The following is a 20,759-nucleotide window of genomic DNA, read 5'->3' as shown; positions in this document are numbered from 1 at the left end:
TATCCAGGGCCTTCTGTGGTTCCATACAAATTTTAGTAATATTTGTTCCAGTTTTTTGTTTTGTTTTGTTTTGTTTTTTTAAGTGCTGTTGGTGGGGCACCTGGGTGGCTCAGTTGGTTTAGTGTCTGACTATTGATTTCAGCTCAGGTCATGATCCCAGGGTTGAGGGATCCAGTCCCATGTTTAAGATTCTTTCTCTCTCCCTCTTCCCCTCTCCCTGCTCACTCTCTCACTCTCTTAAAATACAAAAAAAAAAAAAAAAAAAAGAAGAAGAAGAAGGGGCACCTGGGTGGCTCAGTCAGTTGGGCGTCCAACTTTGGCTCAGGTCATGATCTCACAGTTTTGTGAGTTTGAGCCCCGCGTCGGGCTCTGTTCTGACAGCTCAGAGCCTGGAGCCTGTTTTGGATTCTGTGTCTCCCTCTGTCTCTGCTTCTCTCTCTCAAAAATAAATAAACATTAAAATAAAATTAAAAAATTAAAAAAAGAATGTTAAAAAAAGAAAACTGTTGTTGGTATTTTGATAGGGATTGCATTGAATCTGTAAATTACTTTGGGTAATATGGGAATTTTAATAATATTCTTCCAATCCATTTGTTTTTGTCATCTTCAATTTCTTTCATTTGTGTTTTATAGTTTTCAGAGATAGTTCTTTCACCTCTTTGGTTAAGTTTATTCCTAGGTATTTTGTTCTTTTTGGTACAATTGTAAATAGCATTGTTTTCATAATTTCTCTTTCTTCTACTTCATTATTAGCGTATAGGAACGCCACCAATTTCTGGGTGTTAATTTTGTATCCTGTCACTTAATTCTTTTATTATTTTTAGTAGTTTTTGGTAGAGTCTAGGATTTTCTATGTGTAGTGCAAAAATGATAGGATTTTAATCTGATTCATAATGTCATAATTTATCCATTTCCCACAGGCTTTTTTTTTTTTACTTTTTATTTTGAAATAAATATAGATTTATGGGAAGTTGTAAAACTATTACAAAAAGGTCTTATTTAACCCTTAGTTTCCCTCAATGATAACCTCTTACATAAATCAGCAAACTGACATTGGTAATATCCACAGATTTCTCCAGTTTTACATATACATATTTGTGTATGTGTGGGGGGGGGGGGCAGTTGCCAGTTTTATCATTTGTATAAATTCATGTAACCACACCATAATCAAGAAGCAATCTTTGTTGCATTACCACAAAGATCTTACCCCTGCTACTCTTTTATAAGTGAGACACACCCTTATTCCACCATCCCTAACCCCAGCAACCACTAATCTATTCTCCATCTCTCTAATGTTGTCATTTTGATAATGTTATAAAAATGGATATGTCACCTTAGTGATTGGCTTTTTTTCACTCAGTATAATTCCCTTGAGATCCATCCAAGTTGTTGCATGTATCAATAGTTTGTTTCTTTTCTTAAGTGAGCTCTACGCCCAATGTGGGGCTTGAACTCATGACCTTGAGATCAAGAGTCACAAGCTCCACCAACTGAGCCAGCCAGGCACCCTGAGTTTCTTTCTTTTATTGCTAAGTAGTATTCCATGATCTGGATGGGTCATAATTCAACCATTTGCTCATTGAAGGATATTTAAGTTGTTCCCCTATTACGAAGAAAGCAGCTGTGAACATTTGTGTACGTGATTTTGTGTGGACATGTTTTCATTTTTCTGGGATAAATGCCCAGGAGTGCTGGGTCATTTAGTAAGTTTAGTTTTATAGGAAACTGCCAGGCGGTTGCCATGGTGAAGCTGAGCAAAGAGGCCAAGCAGGGGCTGCATAGCTCTTCAAGGGTAGCCAATTTGCCACCCACTGGAGTGTTATTCCTCTCATGATTTACCTGCAATTTAAGGGGGGTGCGAATCCTGGAATGCCTGAACCAATCATGTTGAGCTTTCTTAAGGGATAAGGAACTATATTGGTCATCTGGATTTGGAAGCAATTAATGGACAGAAATAACATGGAAGGTATGTGCTGTGACTGAGATAAAAAGATGGGACACTATTTAGATGATCATCAGTTGAATGGCACAGGGCTCTTCACAGATGCATCTGTGGCAGAGTGGAACCTCTATTTACTTATGATAGATTGTGTCAAAATAAATGTTAAAAAAAAAAAAAAAAAACTTGCCAAACTGTATTCCAGAGTGGCTGTATGAGAGCAATGTATGAGAAATCCAATTTCCCTGCATCCTTACCAGAATTTGATATTGTCACTATTTATTATTTTTGTTGTTTTTACAGGTGTGTAATGATCTTATTGTAGTTGAATTTGCATTTCCCTAATAGCTTATGATGTTGAACAAATGAAATATCCTCTTTGTTCAATGTGTCCTTTCATGTCTTTTGCCCATGTTCTAATTGGATTGTCTTGAGTTTTAAAAGTTCTTTATATATCTGACATGAGTCATTTTTCAGATGTTACTTGTAAATTAAGCATTTAATTTCTGGTAAAGTCCAATTTATCATTTTTTTCCCCCTTTCATGTATTGCGTTTGGTGTCATGTCTGAGATCTCTTCACCAAGCCCTAGGTCGTAGCGAAGATTTTCACTTTTCTTCTTCTAAAAGTTTTCTAGTTTTATGTTTTACCTTTAAATCAATGATCCATTTTCAATTCATTTTTATGTTGTGACTTAAGGCAAGATTCTTTTTTATTTTTTATGGATGTTCAGCTATTCCAGTAGTATTTGTTGAAAAGACTATCCTTCGTTGAATGCTCAAAAATTAGTTGGTCATACTTGTACAGGGTCTGTTCCAGGGATCTTTATTCTGTCCCATTGATCTACTTGTTTATCCCTCTACCATATTGTTTTAATGTGGCTCTTCAGTAACTCTTCAAATCAGGTAGAGTGATTCTTCTCACTTTATTCTTGTTTTTTCAAGGTTGTCTTTGCTACTTATTTCTTTGCCTTTTCATATGCATGTTGAAGTAAGAATGTCTATCTCAAAACAAACTGCCAGAATTTTTATAGGAATTGCATTAAACTCACAGGTTAATATGGGAAGAAATAGTATCCTTCCTACTGCCAAGTCTTCTAATCCAAGAACATGACATGTTTCTCTATTTATGTAGATCTTTGATTTCTTTCATCTAGTGTTTTCCAATTTTCAACATATAAATCTCATAACACATTTTGTTAGATGTATATGTTTCATATCTCTTGAGTGATTATATAGTACCATTGTTTCAAATTTTGATTTTCATGTGTTCATTGCTACTATGTAGAATATAATTTTTGTATATTCATCTTGTAATCTATGACTTGATGAATTCATTTCTAGTTTTTTTGTATATTCCTTGGGATTTTTAAAATCTCCATGAGATCTTGATAATTTATAGGTTGTCAAATCTCCAAACAGGGACAATTTTCTTTTCAATCTGTAGGCTTAATATTATTTCCTTTTTCTTGCCATATCTCAGTGTGCTGGCTAGGACTTTCTGTATGATGTTGAGTACAAGTAGTGAAGAGTGGATAACCTTGCCTAGTCCTGACCTCAAGGGGGAAGCACCTAGTCTTTCACACCATTACATATGGTTAGCTGTTGGGTTTTTTGTAGATGCTATTTATCCCATTGAAGTTACCCTCTACTTCCAGCTTGCTGAGTTTTTTGTTTTGTTTTGTTTTTTTTTATCATGATAACTGTTGAATTTTGGTGTATTTTTTTGTTTTGATTTTTTTTTTGCATCAACTGGTAAGTTCATGTTTTTATTTTTTCCCCCACAGGTTTTTTGAAATATTGAAAAAAGTCTAGCAACTCCCCTAGACTTCAGACTAGGGCCCTGGGAACTCAGTTGCTACCACTGGTCTAGTCCAGCACTTCCCAGTGTACTCCAGCAAATGCAACTTGAACATTGCCTGTAGCCAAACAAGCTAAATGTAGGAAGTACTGCTCATAGGAAGTACTTCCTGGAAGCTTATAACACATCAGCATAGCCAAGGCTCAGAGAAGCCCTGCAATATAGGCTCCTGTTACCCTTTAGTGTGGAATTTCCCAAACGTTTTTAACCACAGAGCCCTTCTTAACCAACCCCCCCGCCCACACACACACACACACACACACACTCCCATAGCACATTTTCTGAAATGGACATAGGGACTGATTGTCCCTTATTTTGCAGATGATCCAGAAGCTGAAAGGAAAGTGACCTGACCAAGGCTACAGATAGTGGCATCACACAGATACCAGATCCTGGGTCTCCTGACCCCAGCCCACTGTTCCTGCTCCAGACCATGTTGCTTTGACATGCTAACAAGTCAGCTGATAACCCTGCAGCACCATACACCATCATGGGTAAGAGGAATGCAACTGCATTACCAACCTGGTCTCTTGGGTGGTTCTCAAGCCCCTTGTCCCCACTGAGCCTGAGGATGAGGGACTCAAGTCCACGCAGTCCGAGTAGGGCCTGTGGGTGGGAGAGTATGTAATGCAAGCCAGGCCAATCATGCCGTTGTAGCTCCCTGAGACGGTAGCGAATGGCTCAGGGATGCACTCATAATTCAAGTTGCGTCTAAATACTCCAGCCCAGAAATCCCATTAGAATTTTTTGGGGAAAATGGTTTTCCCCTGGAATTATGCTAAACTAGAAGAAATGGAGCTAGAGCTACCAAGAACTACCACACAGAAACAGCTCCTTCAAAACAAACTTGTAAAATGAGGGGAGGTCTTGGTTCCTTATACTATGCCTGAGCCCGATTCAGTCATGCTTGAGGCAGAACCTACCTCCAAAATTTAAATGACAGACCAACAAGTGCCTTAACCCGTTAGATGGAATTCTGCCACTTGTCAACAGAATCCTGCCTAATTTGAGTGTGAAGCAGATGGCCCACAATGTCATCACTAACCTGGCTTGGCAGACCTTCTCGATCAGGAGGTACCCCCAAGGTGCCACAGCACAGAACAGTCTTTTCTGCCCACCTTATCCCTATCCCCTACCCACTCTCAGACCGACATTATTACCCCCACTTCCCACCAAAAGAACACAGGTAGCCAAAGGCAGCTTGGGCAATACTTGATATACATCATACATTTATTAGTGAATATCCCTCTGAAATCAGCAACAATATTAAAAAAAATAATGATTGCACTACTTGGTCAAGCAGAACTAGCAACTTTCATTTTAAAAAAAGTACAAATCTGTTAAAAATTTCAATCAGTATACACATATATATAATACAACATACTAGTTATGTTAAATGCTACAAACCAATGTGAATCCAATGGAATGGAAAAAACCACACATTTAAGCTTTAAGAACCATTTTTTTCTCTATATATTAGCATTTTCTCAAATACATACATGGGAAAAATGAGGTAACTGTAAAATGTGCAAGGAACAGGGCCCCCCCAATTACATATATTTTTATATATATGTATATATATATATATATGTATATATATATATATATAAAACCTTTCTAACACAGAACACAGGTGCTGGGCCCAGCCAGGGCTGGGGGATGGTGCCCACTGTCATGCCTAGGCCAGAAGTTGGTAAATAAAAGAGTAAACAATGACAAGCCCCCACCACAGGAAATCATTGGTAACATGGCATCTATAGCAAGGTCGGCAAATCACAAACATCCTAAATAATTGTTTATAAATCTTTTTTTAATGATTTTTTTTTTTTAATGTTGTGTTCCCCCCCCCCATAGCTGCTCGTTGGAATCATTGCTGCAGCCGACACACAATCCGAGAGCCTGTTTCCGCCTGCCCCAGGAACCTTAAGGATTCTGAAAACCTTTTGTTGGGGTGGGAAAGGGAGGGGGGGGTTTGGAGAGGGTGGTTCTCTGTGTAAAACACGTGGGGTTTCAACACTGCTATAAATATAGAAACGTCACCTGGAGTTATATACAGTAAGACTTTGGGTTCTCCACGGGGGTGGGGCCAGGCTGATGGGGCCCCATGGCAGGCTGAGGGGACGCAGGGAGCCAGGGCCGCTGCGGGGAGAACGAGGGTGGTTGGAGCATCCCTGAGGCAGCAGGCGCCAGGGGCTGCCTGCTAGGATGTGCCGGCCCCACACGCGGTTCGTTCAGGGGCAGCAACCCCAGCTAGGGGTAGGACAGGAAAGGAACGGGACCAGGGAGGGAGAAGGTGGGAGCTCAGCCAGACCCTACAGGGGGCCTCCTCCAGACCTTGGAGGGCAGGGCTCAGGCTGGGAGGAGGCCCCTGGAGGTGGGATCCACACCCTCCCTGGTCCCTGTCCTCCTGGGACTTCCTAGGAGGAGACTCGCCCAGTCAGATGGGAGATGGGCCCTGGCTGGAGGGAGAAATGCCCTGAAAAGCGTACGGTCCCGGTAGGCTCTGGGGACGTGTGCAGTACAGTGCATGGCAGTTATCAGCTGAGCACAGACCACCCCCCAACCCCACCCGTGACCGCCAGCCGCCCAGCCCAGCCCCAGCCGCACGCATGCATGCAGACCAGGCGGCACCACCAGACCATTCCCGGCCCCCTGGGCACTTGGTCCTGGTTGGTCCCTGTATCCCCCCATTAAACCAAAAGAAAATAAATTGTTTAAAAATCCACACCCCCAAATCCTACACGCGATTTTGGGCCAAATGAATAAATAAAAACTGCTCCTCACGTTCATGCAAAACAACAGAGAGGGGAGATTGGGCATGGGTCTGGCCCCCATCAATGCCAGGGAGGGGTGGCCATGAGGAACACAGGAGGTCACTCTCCCCTGCATGGCCCAGGCCCCCTCAAGATACATGCCACCTCAGCTCAGAGCCTGTCTCCCACCTGCTCAGGAGGCTGGCTCTGATGCCCTCCAGCCTGGGGGTGGGGCTGGAATGTTGTGACTGGGGTGACAGTCCTTGAGGGAGCCAGACCCACCCCTCACAGCAGCCTGCGTGGGGCTGGCTGCCTGAATCTGTCTGGGGTCAAGGCAGGAGGACCCAGGCCTAGGGCGCTCAGGAAATGGCCTCATGCCACCATCTGTCCACACACCTGTCAGTGCCACCCAGTCAGATGGCACACCATTTCAGTGCAAGAGACCAGGCAACCCAGGATGGAGCTCCCTTTGCCCACCCTGGGGCTGAGGATCTCCCCCAGCTGCACTGGGGTGGGGGATGAACTCCTGGCTCCCAGGGCTGGCAGGTAAAGGAGACGGACTTGAGGGCAAACAGGAGGGAGACTGAGTTAGAGACACTCAGGCAGCTCCGTGGTGGGCAGACTGGCAGGCATATCGGGGCAGGAGTCTTTGGAGCTTGGCAAATGCAGGGGCTTATTGCAGGGGCTTCTCTCGGGGCTGACCCTGGCACCAGCTCTGGAGATGCAGGCGGGAATGACGGGGCAGGCCTGAGCCACTCCCTCCCCGTCCTCCCCAGGTCCCCCCAACCCGAGCTTCCAGAGCTTCGGGCAGGGTTATCCTGGGCAGCTGTGGGCCTCACTCAGCCTCCCTGGGCACCTCGGAGGCGTCGGCCCGGCAAATGGGACACGTCCGGTTGGCCTGGGGGAGCAGGCATACATCAGGCTCCGCTCTTGCCTGTCCCCCACCTCAGCTGGGTCTATTCTACTTCTGGGACTTGACCCCTGAACAGAGCCTTAACTTCTGGGTGATGACAAGGATAAGGGGGGAAACCCTCCAAGGTCCACCCACCTCCCTCACCACATGAGGAATACCCAGGATCTGGCCTGGGCTGCGTTACCTTTAACCACTTATCGACACACTTGGTGTGGAACTCGTGGTTGCAGGGGAGGACTCGGAGCAGCTGCCGTGCCTCGAAGTCACTGAAGCAGACAACACATCTAGAAGGAGGGCACTGAGTGTTACTTCCACACTAACAGCAGAGGGAGGCTCACTACATAGCACAAAGTCCCCTGGAGGAAGGGGTCCCCCTGGAGGAGACAGGGGCACAGTACTCACAGTGTCTGCTCTGACTGATGGCTGTCTGGGTTAAAGCGGTACGATGGGAGCTGCTCGATGTCCGCTTTGGTGAGGCCTCGGGGCTTCGCATCTCCTAGCCGCTCTGCCAGATTCAGGAGGGCCTGGATACAGACAGGAGGGTAGGGTCATTAGTGCTCAAGGCCAGAGGTCCCCCAAGCTCCTACCTCCCAGGAAAGTGCTCCACGGGACCTCATAGTTCTCCATCTCCACATCATCCACGTCGAGATCCAGGCTGATGGTGGGCCCCATTGCTGTTGGTGACATTGGCAGCATCGAGCTAGGGGAGACAGGTGTGGGGGACCCAGGGTCAAGGTCAGTAGGTGTAGGGGGTGCAGAGCTGCTCCCGACTCCCTCCGTGAAACAAAGCCCAGAGCTCTGCACCATTCACACCAGGACTCCAGTGTTTGTCCCAGGACATTATAGGAGAGCAAGGAACCCAGCTCGTGGGTGCTGAGAGTATGTGTGGTTTGGTGGGAATGCCAGATGGCTTCAGAGGTCCTGGGTACCTCCTAGGGCTATGTTTGGGTCCAACAACTGGAGGCCCCAGGAGACCAGAGCACCAGGGCTCTGGGGCAGATGTGCTGGTACTTACAGGAAGTAGGGCAGGAAGCTGGGGTAATACGGTGGTGGGGGTGGCGGTGGGGGTGGCGGGGGCAGCGGCTGTTGCAGGCGGTATCTCTGGGTGCTCAGTCTCCGAGGCATCATGTGGGAATATGGCTGTGAGAGGGGTGCCAGGTGCAGATCAGACCAGTGGGCCTGTCTCCTGATCGCCCTAGAGTCTGGGTCGGGGTGCTACTTACCACACCAAAGGACAGCTCCTGGTGCAGTGGATCATGGGGCAGGTAGTGCAGGGGCATAGATGGGGACAGGGCTGGGCCTGGGGCAGAGGTGGAGTAGGTAAAGCTCCCCAGGGGATGCTGGTCCCCCCGAAGGTCCACATCATTGTCAAGCCGCTGCAGGGGCTGGAAGAGGCAAGGGTGGGTCAGCCAGAGTCAGCAACAAGGGAAGCCCCGCCCCCCATACCATGCCCTATAGCATCAAACCCATCGCCCAGACTCACCATACGTGGATGCTGGGCCTGCAGCGATACAAACTGCCCAAGAGGTGCCATGTGGGCAGGCTGCGGGTGTGGGGCTGGCGGTGGGGGGTGCAGGATGTAGTGGTCACTGGAGATGAGGTGGGGGTAGGCCTGATAGGGCACAGGGAGCTGCTGCATGGTACACGCCTGGATCAGCTGCCAAGAGAGGGGGTGTGGGGGGTGTACTGTAGAATGTTCTTCTAGGCTCTGGGTTGGGGCTATGCTTGTGCTGAGAACCAGGAGCAATTCCATTCATTGAGAGGTCCCCACAGAAGCCCTATGGACCATCCCATCCCTGCTAGAGGCCACTTAGGCAGGACACTACACTCTTAAGGCCCTTAGTTAACAATTCCAAACCAAAAGGCAGGTACTGGGGTGCAGGAAGGTCCCTAAACCCCAGGTACTAACTGTACATGAGCACACACATGCTTCTCTGAACAGTGTTGGGGCCTGGAACTGGGCAGATGCTCTGATAGCCTTGATGGCTATCATAAACTTGGCTTGCTTCTACTGCTGGCCTGTGTCTGAGGCTTTCAGGTAGTAGTGGGGAAGGAGGTGAAAGCACTCACTCACCGGGGGTGGGAGGCAGCAGAGGGGGTAGTGCTGCCCGCTGAACATCACGGAGCATGCTGGGAGCTGCTGGGCACTGCAGCCAGGGATGTGTTGGCCTGTAGGCAAGGGGAAGCCTTGGGTTGTCACTGTGGTGACTGTGTAGGACAGAGGGACGGGTCCCTGGTGCACCTGTGGGTGGACAGAAAACCCAAGAACTGTAGGGAGGAAACCTGGCCATGCTGCTGCCCCTAAATGAGAAAACCCTGCTGGACCAGCTCCCTTCCCTTCTCTAGTGGGGTCCTACCTAGTTACAGACCTGGCTGTCCCCCTGCCCCAAGCCCTAAAGGGCAGAGAGAACCCTCTGGGAAACCTGGGAGGGGCTTCCAGCTCAACCACTCATCCACTGTGTAGTCCCAAAGGCGGCCCTTTCCTTCTCTGGGCCTCGATTTACCAGCCTGTAAAACAGGGCTAATAATGCCTCACTGAACATGCAATGAGTTAAGGAAAGTGCAATCAGGGCTCCACTATCTCTGGTCCTCAGACAGGTTTGCTAGAGACTGGTGGGGAGGGGCCCGCAGGGTGGGGAAACAGGTGAAGGGTGTTCTGCCTACCTGCTCGTGGAGATCAACCATGAACGGGCTCTGTTGAGAGGCTGGGTGCAGCATTCGGGGGCTCCTGCCGGCAGGAGCCGAGGCTCGGTGCTCCTCTACAGGGAGGTGTGGTCGGGACGGTGGCTGCTGGGAGGGTAAGTGCTCATCCTGGGCAGGCAGGCTGGCCAGGGGGCCCTCGCGGCTGGGGCTGCACCACAGAGAGGAGGCCCCAGTAGGACTGAGGGGAGCCACTCATTCAGAGAGCATGGAAAGAAGCCAAGGTCACTACCCACTGGGGAAGGAAGAAAGCTCAGGGCCCTATGCCCCACCCTCCCAGCCCCTATTCCCCAACCCAAGCTGACAGCCCCAGCACCAGGGGCTCTAGGCTCTGCAGGACTAGGAGGTTCCTTCCTACCTTCCCCGGAGCTGGCCCGGGGTACTGCTGGGTCCTACAGAGAATTGCCGCTGACCCACAGGGGCAGAGGGTGGCCACCTAGTCACTGCCAGAGCCCATGGTCGCATCAGGGGTGGCACAGGGGTAGAGGGGCTGGGCCAGGGCTCACAACCCTAGGAGGCAAACAGATAAACAAACTGAGGCACAAAGAAGTCCAGTCACTTGCCCCATTAGGGACTGCAGAGACAGAATCAAATCTCAGGAGTCCAATTCCAGAGGCCACAGATGCCCATCACACCCTGTGCTCCACATGTAGTGTGTACTCTGTCTGGGTCTGACCTTCTTGGCACTGGGGTTTAGGGATGACAGATCAGGGACAGGGAGCCCAGGCCTCAGTTTCCTGCTCTATGAAATGGGGTCAAGTTCCCATTCAGAGTTGTGGTGAGTTCAGAGGGCTGGCCAGCATGGTTCCCTCACAGTAGGGTTCCCAGGGCACCTTGTCCTGGTGTGGAGGTCTACAACTTCAATCTCCAGGAAGCTGGGGTTCCTGGGAGGGCACTCCAGCTTCCTCCCTTCTACTGGGGTGGCTCGGGGTCAATTCCAATCAGGCTTTCTCTTTCCAGTATTGCCAGGTAAGAGGTTCTGACCTGGTTCCTGCCCTCAGGGGCTCCAAATTCAAGTTAGTTTTCTATCTTTCCATAACCAGCTCCCTCAGTGTCTACCCACATGTGACTTTATTTACTCTTTAAGGAAGGCACTGTCAGCTCCATTTCAAGAAAGAGAAGACTGAGGCTCACAGAGAGGAAGAGACTTGTCCAAGTGTTCAAAGCTGGGAGGTGAGCTGGCCACAAGCCTCTCACTGCACCCTGCTGCCAGCAGGGAGGGGTCCAGCTCAAGGGCTTCACAGGAGGTGATGAAGGAAGTGGCCACTGGTGGATGGGTGGGTCTGGCATACAGCAAGCCCTTGCTCTGGGGGCATAACACAGCCCTCGGGTGGAGGTGGGGCTTGCTGAGAAAAAAGGGGAACTGAGAACCTAAAGGAGGAAGTTGGGAGGGAAAGGGGTGGGGCAGGTCTCCTCTCTAGTAGGAGTTGGGGGTCCAAGTGGGATAAGCTGCAGGGCCACAATTTATTTACTCCAGACACTGGGATGAGGCCCTGGCAGAGAGAATGCTGGAACCTATCAGGCCCTGCAAAGCTGAAGGTTGCATCAAATAGGACCAGCCCTTTGCTGTTCCTGCCACAGGAAGGCCCCCTCTAGCCACCCCTTCTCCATCTGACAAAACTCCTATGCATCTCTGATACCCAGGGTTGTGGTGAGTTCTCTGATACCCAGCTTTCAGTGTTGCCTCCCTGCCGACACAGCTTGGGAGCCAGTGTACCAACACAACACCCTCAACATTTTGTTTTTTCCTGCCAACAGTGGCAAGAACATTTCCTCTGTGCTAAGCTTTACAAGCCTGGGCCCTAAATCGCAAAAAACCAGCCTGCAGAGGAAGCTCTTCACTTGCTAGGGCAGCGCCTGGCCAAGGCCACAGCCAGGAAGTGTTAAGAGCTGTAATTCACACTTCTCCCATCTAACTTGAGTTCTGGCACTTGGCAGAAAGGCAGGCAGGGCCCAGTGACCAGCTTGTGTTCAGCACTGATCTGGGAAATGTACACTAGAAAGCCAATCACACAGGTCCAAGGCCACAGTCTACCAACAATGAAGTTGGTGCCCATGATTAAAAATTGGGAGATTACAGGGGTGCCTGGGTGGCTCAGTCGGTTAAGTGTCCAACTTTGGCTGAAGTCATGATCTCACAGTTAGTGAGTTCGAGCCCCATGTTGGGCTTTGTGCTGACAGATCAGAGCCTGGAGCCTGCTTTGGATTCTGTGTCTCCCTCTTTCTCTGCCCCTCCCCACCCCTCAAAAATAAACATTAAACATTTTTTTTCAATTGGGAGATTATATAAAAATCTGGCCTTCCCTGAAAGGAAAAAAAAAAAAAAAAGGAGACAATCTGGTTCCATTAGGCCCTCATTTCTGCTTGGCGCCCTCACTCAGAGCATGCATGAACTTTCCCCCCAGGCCACCCCAGGCCCATTCCCTACCTGCCCACCATAGGTAACTAGGTTTGTAACCCCTGGTGTGGGCCAAGGGCACATCCTTACACACACAGCCTTCCTGATTCTTGCTGACAATCCAGCCTAGCAAACAAAGGCCAAGAGAGACTCAGAGTAAACCCCCCAAATATCTGAAACAATAAACTCCTAGGCTACTCCAGACCTTCTGGATCAGAATCTTTGGAGGCTGGGGAACAAGGACACCTAGATTTTCTATCAAATTCACAAGCAGTTTCTACAACACAGCCAGGTTTGGGAACCTGTGCTCTAATGGGCCTCAGAGATCCTGGGAGCCCACAGTCCTTATTGATGAGGAATATTAACAATAATAACTATGACACCTCGTATGTGTCATCTTGAGTCCTCATAGCAACCCTCAGAAGGACACTGAGGCTCAGAGAGGTGAGGTCCAAGGCCTGTCAGCCAGAGTTGTGAGTGCACTGGGACATGATCCAGGCAGTGGCTTCAATGGTTCCTCTTGTGCCAGGCTGGCTGCCCTGCTGAGCTCTGGGGGGTGTGGATGCCACAGAGGCCCAGGTACATGGGAATCTTCTCTGTGGCCAGCCCCTTCAAAAACACCCATTCCTCAGGAAAGGTAAGTGGCAAGGAGCTGAGAAACCAGATCAGCAGACAGAAGGGCCTCCACCTGTAGATGATGGTGCCAAAGGTGAAAGCATCAACCCTTGCATTCTTACACATGATACCCCAACTTCTGGCCAGAGTCTTGGACACACCGCTTCCCCTCTCTGAGCCTCAGCTCCTTCGCCTATAAAATAGGAACAGCCCAATAACCACTTCCCAATGGACTGGCAAGGACTGCTCAAGGGCAGAGGTGATTTGCAAAGCTCAGGTGTGAATGATCACTATCAGAAATTAAGATAGGCTGACCTCCTAGCTGACTCTGGCTCACAAGCAAAAATGAGATGCCACTTCAAGCGCTCTAAGTGCTAGCTGGGAAATGTGCCTCCCTAGGGGAAAACTCCAGCTGGCAAGTGAGGGGCACCTGGTTCTTGGAAGTCCTACCAAGAACACAAGTTGTACACAGGGGACACACCCACTTCACAGTTGAGGAAACTGAGACATGGAGAAAGGAAGTAACTTACTCTAGCTCACAAAGCCAGAGAAACAGAACTAGTCTTGCCTGGCTAGCCCTCTAGGCCCCCAACTCCTGACTCTCTCATTAGCATCAGTATCCCCAATAACCACCTTATCCCAAGTCTCTTTTTCCAGTCCCTAAAGGGGATCTCAAGAGTTTTCTGTTTCAGGCACCCATGACTAACACTATTGTGGTGACGCAAGTGAGGCCCAGAGATGGAGCTATCAACTTGCTCAAGGTCAAACAGCAAGGGTGGCCAGGTAACCACCCTCATCAATTCCTCTGCCTTTCCATAGTCCTGTGCTGTGCTCTCTTAAGGTCTGGGCAAATGGGTCTTGAGGGTCCCATCCCTAAACCCAATCTTGCCTGGAAACAGGAACCACACTTTGCATCCACCCCTCTCCCCCAGGAGGTAGCCAAATCCCTACTTCCAGGGCCCCAAACAGCCATCCCAATCCTAGTCTAGGGAGCCCCAGCCAAGTCATTTGCCCCTGGGTGATGTTTGCAGGAACAAGGGCTGTTTTGCTGTTAAGCAAAGCCAGCCTCTGAGAGCATGAGTAGACTCAGGCAGGATGAGAAGCCGCCTCCACCCCAAGGGGCAGGCTAGGCCACCACTGCTTGGTGGGCAAGCAGAGCTCCCCAACATGTGCTGCCTGGAGGTAGCTGAGGGCAGGACCATCAGGCTCCTGGCTAGGAGTCCTTGGCCAGCCCAGGTTTCCTAGATGACCTTGATCAAGGAAATCTCTCTGCTTCCAAGAGCCTCAGTTGTCACAGCTGTGAAATGGGGGTGGAAATCTCCCCTTCTTAGAATGCCCAAATAAAGCCAGAAGAAACAAGACGCAAGAAACCAGGTGGTCACATTAACGGGCAGGGGAAACTAGTGTTCTGAGGGGCCGGCCCCTCCTCAACGCGAACTCGATGCGGGTTGCGGGGTTCTGGGGAGCTTACTCAGCCTCCCTTACCCGGGGATAGTGGGGCCCTAGATGTAGACACCCGCCCAAAGAGGGGTCTCCCACGTCCTCCTCTCACTCCTTTGTGCCGTGCTCGGAAGGGCATGGAGGGGCGGGAGGCCAGACTGCGGCGTTGGGGCCAGCGCGCTGTGACTTTAAGAGCCGAGGATCCCGGACCATGTGCTCGGCGTGAGACAAAAGCAACAACAAAGGAAGTGGCGGTGGCAGGGGGAGGGGGCGGCTCCTTCCTCTCCAACCGCAACACTCAGTCTCCGGAGAAGGGAGACTCGACCTGGCCTTGGGAGGTTGCGGGAGGGGGAGGTGGTGGTGGTGGTGGTAATCCTCCTTGATTCTAGAGGTCTCGCCGTCCCCCTCCGGACCGCCCGTGATTAACCCCTGCAGAGCCAGCTACACCACAGCCCCCAGCCCCAGGAGAGAGAGGAAGGAGTTCCAGGGATGCGGAAATAGGGAGTTGGGGCTCTGGCCCCTACTCACCTTCGGCCGCCAGGCCACACGTTGGCTCCTTTGTTCCCGATCTAGGACGGCCAAGCTGGGCAGGGGGGAGGGGGGCTGCCTGGACCCTTTAAGAGCCCCCGCCCTGCGGAACAATGTGCTCCCCTCCCCACCCCCCGGTCCGGGGGCAGTACAGCTCCTTCCGGGGCCCTTTCTTTGTTGTCGGTCCGCCGGCGTCTGCCTCGCGAGGCCCACGCGCGGTCTGCCTCCCTCAGCCCAGGCCCTCCGGGAGCGGGAGGCGGCGCAGGACGCAGCCGGGTTTGCGCAGCTGCGGGCCGCTGGCCCTTTAAGAACTGTCCGCGGCGGCAGCGGAATGTAACAAACCCCACATTTGATTCACAACATTCGAAGCGGCGGGGTCGCGCGCCGGGCGGGAGGGGGGCTCGCGGGGGCGCGCCGTGAGGTTCCGGCAAACAGTAGCCGGCTGCTGCCCGCGGCAGCCCCACCAAGAGCTCCGCCCCGCAGGTGCCATGAGAGCCAATCACTTGCGGCGACTCGGCACGTGATTAATAGGACGCCATCTTGAGGGCAGATTTTCTTTAAAACCTCCTTCTTGCCCCCACCTTCGCACTTAAAGTGACCGCGGTCACCACAGGCAAGGGGCGGGGCCACATGGCCTGAGCTAAAGATGGGAGACCCCGGGTTGGGCAAGGCCAACCGGCTGCAACTCGAACTTGATATGCAAACTCGCGAACCATTCGCGCCTCTGAGGCTCAGTTTCCCTGCCGGAGAAAGAAGTCCCGCTAGGAGAGCCGCAGCCCGGACTTACTGTGTCATGGTCTTCTCTTCCGGGACAGGGCGCCGTCTGAGACACTGAAGTGCAATGGGACTGACCTTCGACGGGGCAGGAGCGGCCTCTTAAGCCAGCCCGAGTAGGTTAGGAAGGCTCTAACAGCCTTGGGTCGGCAACCTCCCCGGAGATGACGTCAGCCCCAAGAGCTACCGCGCCGCGATGACATCATGGCCTGGCCGCCCTACATCTCCTTGTTTATACTACGCGGCAGCTTTAAAAAGCTGGGAGGGCCTGGATTGCCCAATGGACCAATAGCGGGCAACCCAGGCAAACGAACTAACGCCTATGAGGCAGGGCGATTGGTCCTGCTTGCGCTGACGTCACAGAGACATTTAACCGCCCCACCCCCAGCGTGGCCCGGGAAAGGGGCGGGGAACAGTTTGAAGCTTGAGCCGCAGTTGTCGGGAGCTCTGGGTGCTTTCAGCGCGTGGCTATGAGAGCTTAGTCTCCCCAGCGGAGGGCTTTAACGGTATTGGGGAACTAAGCCCAGTGGAGTCTTCAGTTTTCCACTGTACTTCTCCCAGCAGCGATGAGATGGAGGGATGACTACGACATTTTACAGATGGGTAAAGAGAATCAAGGGGGGGGGGCGTCACTCACCCCAGGTCACACAGCTAGGAAGTGTGGCTGAACAGATATTTGAATTAAAACCAAAACCGAGCTTCGTTCTCCTTTGCCTAATAATACTGGGGCAGACATTATACAAAGTAGGGTATTACCTCCACATCGATTATTTAAGAATAAAAATCAGTAATACTCTATCCCAGAGCTGGGCACAGGCCGAAAAGAATGATGTGTGCAATAAACAATAACTGGACTCTTCTGCATGGGGCTGCACTGACATAGGGCCACCTGCAAGACAGCCCTAAACAAGATGCCAGTGCAAAACGTTAATATTTGTTAAACCTCTGTGTTGGGCTACTGGAGGTGTGGTGGTGTCATTTTCTATGCTTCTTTGGTGTACTTCATAATCCCAAATTTAAAAATAAAAATTGAAAGCAATTTCCTGAACAGAATGTAACAGTATGTATCAATTTTTCTGAAATTGGATATATATGATATCTCCATAGAATATTTTTGGAAGGATATACAGGAACTAACAACTGTCCTCACGGAAAACTGGAAGAGAGTATGGGGTCAGGAGGACAGACTTTTTATTGTATATGCTTGTGTACATTTGCTCTTTTTAAAAAACCCTGTACAATTTGGGGAGGAGGATGGGTGAAATAGGGTATGGGGGTTAAAGAGTACACTCTTTATGATGAAAAAATAACAATAAAGAAAGAGAAAAAAACATGTACAGTATAGCCTATAGAAAATCGTGAAGAAAATTACTGTAAAGGTATGTTTTAAATCTTGTAAAGCATTAAAACAGGGGCGCCTGGGTGGCTCAGTTGGTTAAGCGTCTGACTTCAGCTCAGGTCACGATCTCAGTCTGATTTCGAGCCCCACGTCAGGCTCTGTGCTGACAGCTCAGAACCTGGAACCTGCTTCAAATTCTGTCTTCCTCTCTGTCTGCCCCTCCCCTGCTCACATTCTCTCTCTCTCTCTCTGTCACTCTCTCTCAAAAGTAAACATTAACAACTTAAAAAACATACTTTAAAAGGCATTAAAACATCAGTTCCCTTAAAGTCAGAAAATCTCCCTTCAGGAAAGGTATCCAATGGAAACAATCCAGAAGGAGGTTTGGGGAACAGAGATGCTTATCCAAGTGTTGTTTAGACCAGCAACAATCTGTTACAGCACTGTGGATGTGCAGCCAGCAACGCAACGAAGATGGTACCCAGGGGTGGTTTGCAGATGTCTAAGCACAGGAGATCAAGTTCGTGATGCAGTACTATAGATGTTACCTGCCAAACTCTATCCATCAGTTAAAACTAGGCGTGCTTGAGAATGAATGGGAAAGTACACGGTGATACCTTTCTCTAACCCACTTCCTTATCATCAACTCTCCCTTCTCCTATATCCCTCCCAACCTTCTATTTTTCCCACTATGTAAAAGCAACTAGAAAATCTTTCCCTCATTGGAAGATGCTACATTGTTAAAACCACCCTCCTGCTTGCCTCTGTAGGGACAGAACCTGCAATGGCTCCCTGCTGCCTGCCTTTTGGGCTATAATTAACAAACTTCCCCCACCCTTTCAGGCTCACCTCTCCCCAGTCCTTCTCCCACAACCATGATGGTGCACCCGCTGACCTTCCCTGCCTGAGATACCCCCCCTCTTCCTTTCTATCAGTCTATTCTTCTTTGTCCTCAGGGCTCTGTTCTCATCTCACCTCTTACAGGAAGCTCTGGGGTCTCCATTTTGTACTGAACTCCCTCATCTCTGAACTCAGGCCCAGACCGACCCTAACCTTCACTTCATACCATTTAATTCGCACACAGCCCTGTCAGTCATTTTGCTGCATGTCTCCATAATCCCCTCTGGTCTAAGAGGATCCAGAATTTTTAAATGCACTACCATCCAGTCTTCATTGGAAGGCCTTATTTTATGGGTGAGGATCCGAGGCCTAAGGAGTGAAATGATTTGCCCAAGGCCACACTGAGAACAGTGAGGCCACTCCACCCTGAGAAAGCATTCACCCACAATCAAGTCATGTACTTTAAAGCTACTAAACCTCTGACTATACAATTCTACTTAAAACATCATCACCCCTTACCTCTGGCAAAATCCTGCTCAACCTTTGAAGTTCAGCTCAAAGACTGCCTCCTTGGAACCCCCCTGACCGGTCTTCCGGCAGTCAGCTGCTTTGGCTTCCTTATTACACAGCAAGACTGCTACCACATTGCATCATGACAGCATTAGCTATCTCCATGGGGCTGCTCCCCCACCCCAGCAGGGGCTGGCTCACACTGGGTGGTGGATGCCCAAGGAAGGGGCTCTGGGCTTGACTCTTACTTCTGATACTACAGGGCCAGGAAAACCCTGCCCTGTCTTCTCTCATGATGACCCTCTTACTCCCCTGAGAGGCCCTCAGCAAATCCTCCCAGCCCCTCAGGGATCCCCCACGGCCAGAGGCCAGTAACACATCTCCTCCTGATCTGAAATACCTTCCCGGGCACATGCAGAATCACTCTGGAGGAAGTGGGAAGGAGGCTCAATTTTACCAGGTTTTTCCAGAGAAGCCACGAGTCTGTTTTCCTATGAAATCTCCCCTCAGGTTAACCCCCAGGTCCTCTGCTCTGGAATCCCAATGTGGTGATGTGGCCTGCACACCTGTGTGCCTCATTCTCATCACTCCACCCAACTCCACCCCTGCCCGCTTGAAGACAGGTTGTGTTTTCATCTCACAGCTGAGGAAAGTGGCTCAGGAAGTGCCTCTCCTTGCCTCAGATCTGGGGAAGTGTGGCCCAGTGGGCTCCAGAAGCCACAGGTGGGAGCGGCTCACTCTTGACCCAAGCATCTGCAGTGAGGTTCTGTGGAGAAATTAGAGTTCTAGGGTCTCCTGCACAGTCTAAGCAAGTCCCATCCTAGTCATCTTTTCACTGGTCCTCCCAATGACCTAAGAGCTAGGTGCCAGCGTTTTGCAGATGAGGAAATGGGTGAGGGGATATGCCTCAGCCATCAAGGGGCAAACCTGCGATCACATTCTAATCTCACACCAGAACCAATACAAATGCCAAAGCAGAGTCTGCAAAGGTTGCTCAACAGTCCAAAGCACAGATGTCCAAAGGCAAGAGTAGACCATGGAGGCTCAAAGGTGGATGAGCAGCAGAGGATTCAAATCCTAGTGCCTCCTAGTGCCTAGTGTAACACTGGATGTTACTTTCCAGCTTCCACCCCCAAGCCTCCTCTTGAGATGCGAGGGATTCCACTTTGGCAGGAAGAAGTGGGGAGAGGACCCCCTCCCCCCACCAGCCAAGAGCTTGGACAGCTGGCTCCTTTCTTCTAGGACCCCTCAAATCCTCCTCCAGACACAGGGCCCAATAGCCTTCCCAGGTGGAGTTTGCAGAACACAGAGATTGAGGGATCACCCAGGGACACACAGCACAGCCTGGTAGAGCCAGCTCAGGATGCAGACCTCCTAGCTACCACCGAGCATCAGAGATCTGAGCCCAGAGCCTCACAACCCAGGGTGGGGACTGATGGGCTCCCTGCCAAGTCCTCTCTGCTCAGGTCATGCCCGAACACATCGCCCTCGCATCTGAGCTCCAAGCTTTGGCTCCCCTAAAAAGAAGTGTTTGTGGACATGGGGGGAGGATGGGGTGTCTGTAAAGGTATTCCTGGACCTGGGGCTCTGGCTTTGACTCGGATCAGTTATTTGGCTTCTCTCCACCTCAGTCTTACCTGTAAAATCAGAACAATGACCCTAGTGACAGATGACATTTACTGAGCACTTAGTGTGCACCACTGTTATTCATCTACTATGGGCTACTGAGGAGGACAGGCATACACTGATGGTTAAATACCTGTGAAGCCAGCCTCTCTGGGCTTGGAACATGGCTCTGCCTCTTATTAGGTCCTCGGGCTTGAGGAAGTCACCACCTCTTTGAGGCTCCGTTTGGCCAGGTGTAAAACGGAGGTGAGAGCACCTCCGTGAATCAATAGTGGCTCTATGTGTGCATCTTCGCGGTACCCGCCCAACTTTCTGAGTCTGAGTCTGCACTTGAATGTGTGAGCTTTGTGGGTATGGTGTTGGAAAGGGCTCACCTTTCTGACTCCTTTCCCTCTGCACTTCTGGTCACTGTGACTTCCAGGGTCTGCAGAGGTGGGAGCAGGTAGTATCACATCGTCCAGAGATGAAAACCGGAGGCTGCAGAAGTGCGGGCGCCTGGCAAACCCAGGGAGAGGAGTCCAACCG

General features: G+C 50.3%; 1 protein-coding gene and 1 pseudogene across 16 annotated transcripts; one reads left to right on the top strand and one right to left on the bottom strand.

Annotated features, from left to right (window-relative positions):
- The first annotated feature begins 1,479 nt into the window (after positions 1 to 1,479).
- Positions 1,480 to 5,883, top strand: LOC122493111 (annotated as a pseudogene).
- Positions 5,000 to 20,737, bottom strand: RNF44 (ring finger protein 44). Of its 16 annotated transcripts, none has more exons than XM_043596091.1 (11): positions 20,609 to 20,737; positions 10,523 to 10,674; positions 10,129 to 10,345; positions 9,539 to 9,706; positions 8,948 to 9,121; positions 8,688 to 8,849; positions 8,480 to 8,604; positions 8,077 to 8,164; positions 7,867 to 7,988; positions 7,649 to 7,748; positions 5,000 to 5,937 (listed from the first exon to the last, which is right to left on the bottom strand). In XM_043596091.1, exons 2-11 carry the CDS (start codon positions 10,627 to 10,629, stop codon positions 5,845 to 5,847), a joined length of 1,356 nt encoding a protein of 451 aa, XP_043452026.1. In that variant the 5' UTR covers positions 10,630 to 10,674; positions 20,609 to 20,737; the 3' UTR covers positions 5,000 to 5,844. The 16 variants fall into 16 exon arrangements, with proteins under 16 accessions (XP_043452026.1, XP_043452100.1, XP_043452013.1 ...); XM_043596165.1 differs by having other exon boundaries at positions 10,129 to 10,315; positions 20,609 to 20,729; XM_043596078.1 differs by lacking the exon at positions 20,609 to 20,737 and adding an exon at positions 15,933 to 17,047.
- Between the last annotated feature and the right edge of the window lie 22 nt (positions 20,738 to 20,759).

The sequence above is a fragment of the Prionailurus bengalensis genome, chromosome A1 (assembly GCF_016509475.1).
Source record: "Prionailurus bengalensis isolate Pbe53 chromosome A1, Fcat_Pben_1.1_paternal_pri, whole genome shotgun sequence".
NCBI classification, from domain to species: Eukaryota; Metazoa; Chordata; class Mammalia; order Carnivora; family Felidae; genus Prionailurus; species Prionailurus bengalensis.
This window is presented reverse-complemented; position numbering and strand designations above follow the sequence as displayed.

Bases quoted from the DNA above. Each gene is read 5' to 3' on its own strand.
- RNF44 (XM_043596091.1), bottom strand. From the start codon at position 10,629: ATGCGACCATGGGCTCTGGCAGTGACTAGGTGGCCACCCTCTGCCCCT. The intron at 9,707-10,128 runs GTAGGCAGAACA...GTCCACCCACAG, and splicing joins TGGTTGATCTCCACGAGCAG to GTGCACCAGGGACCCGTCCC. The intron at 5,938-7,648 runs GTAACGCAGCCC...TTCTCCCCGCAG, and splicing joins GTGTCGATAAGTGGTTAAAG to CGGCCCTGGCTCCCTGCGTC.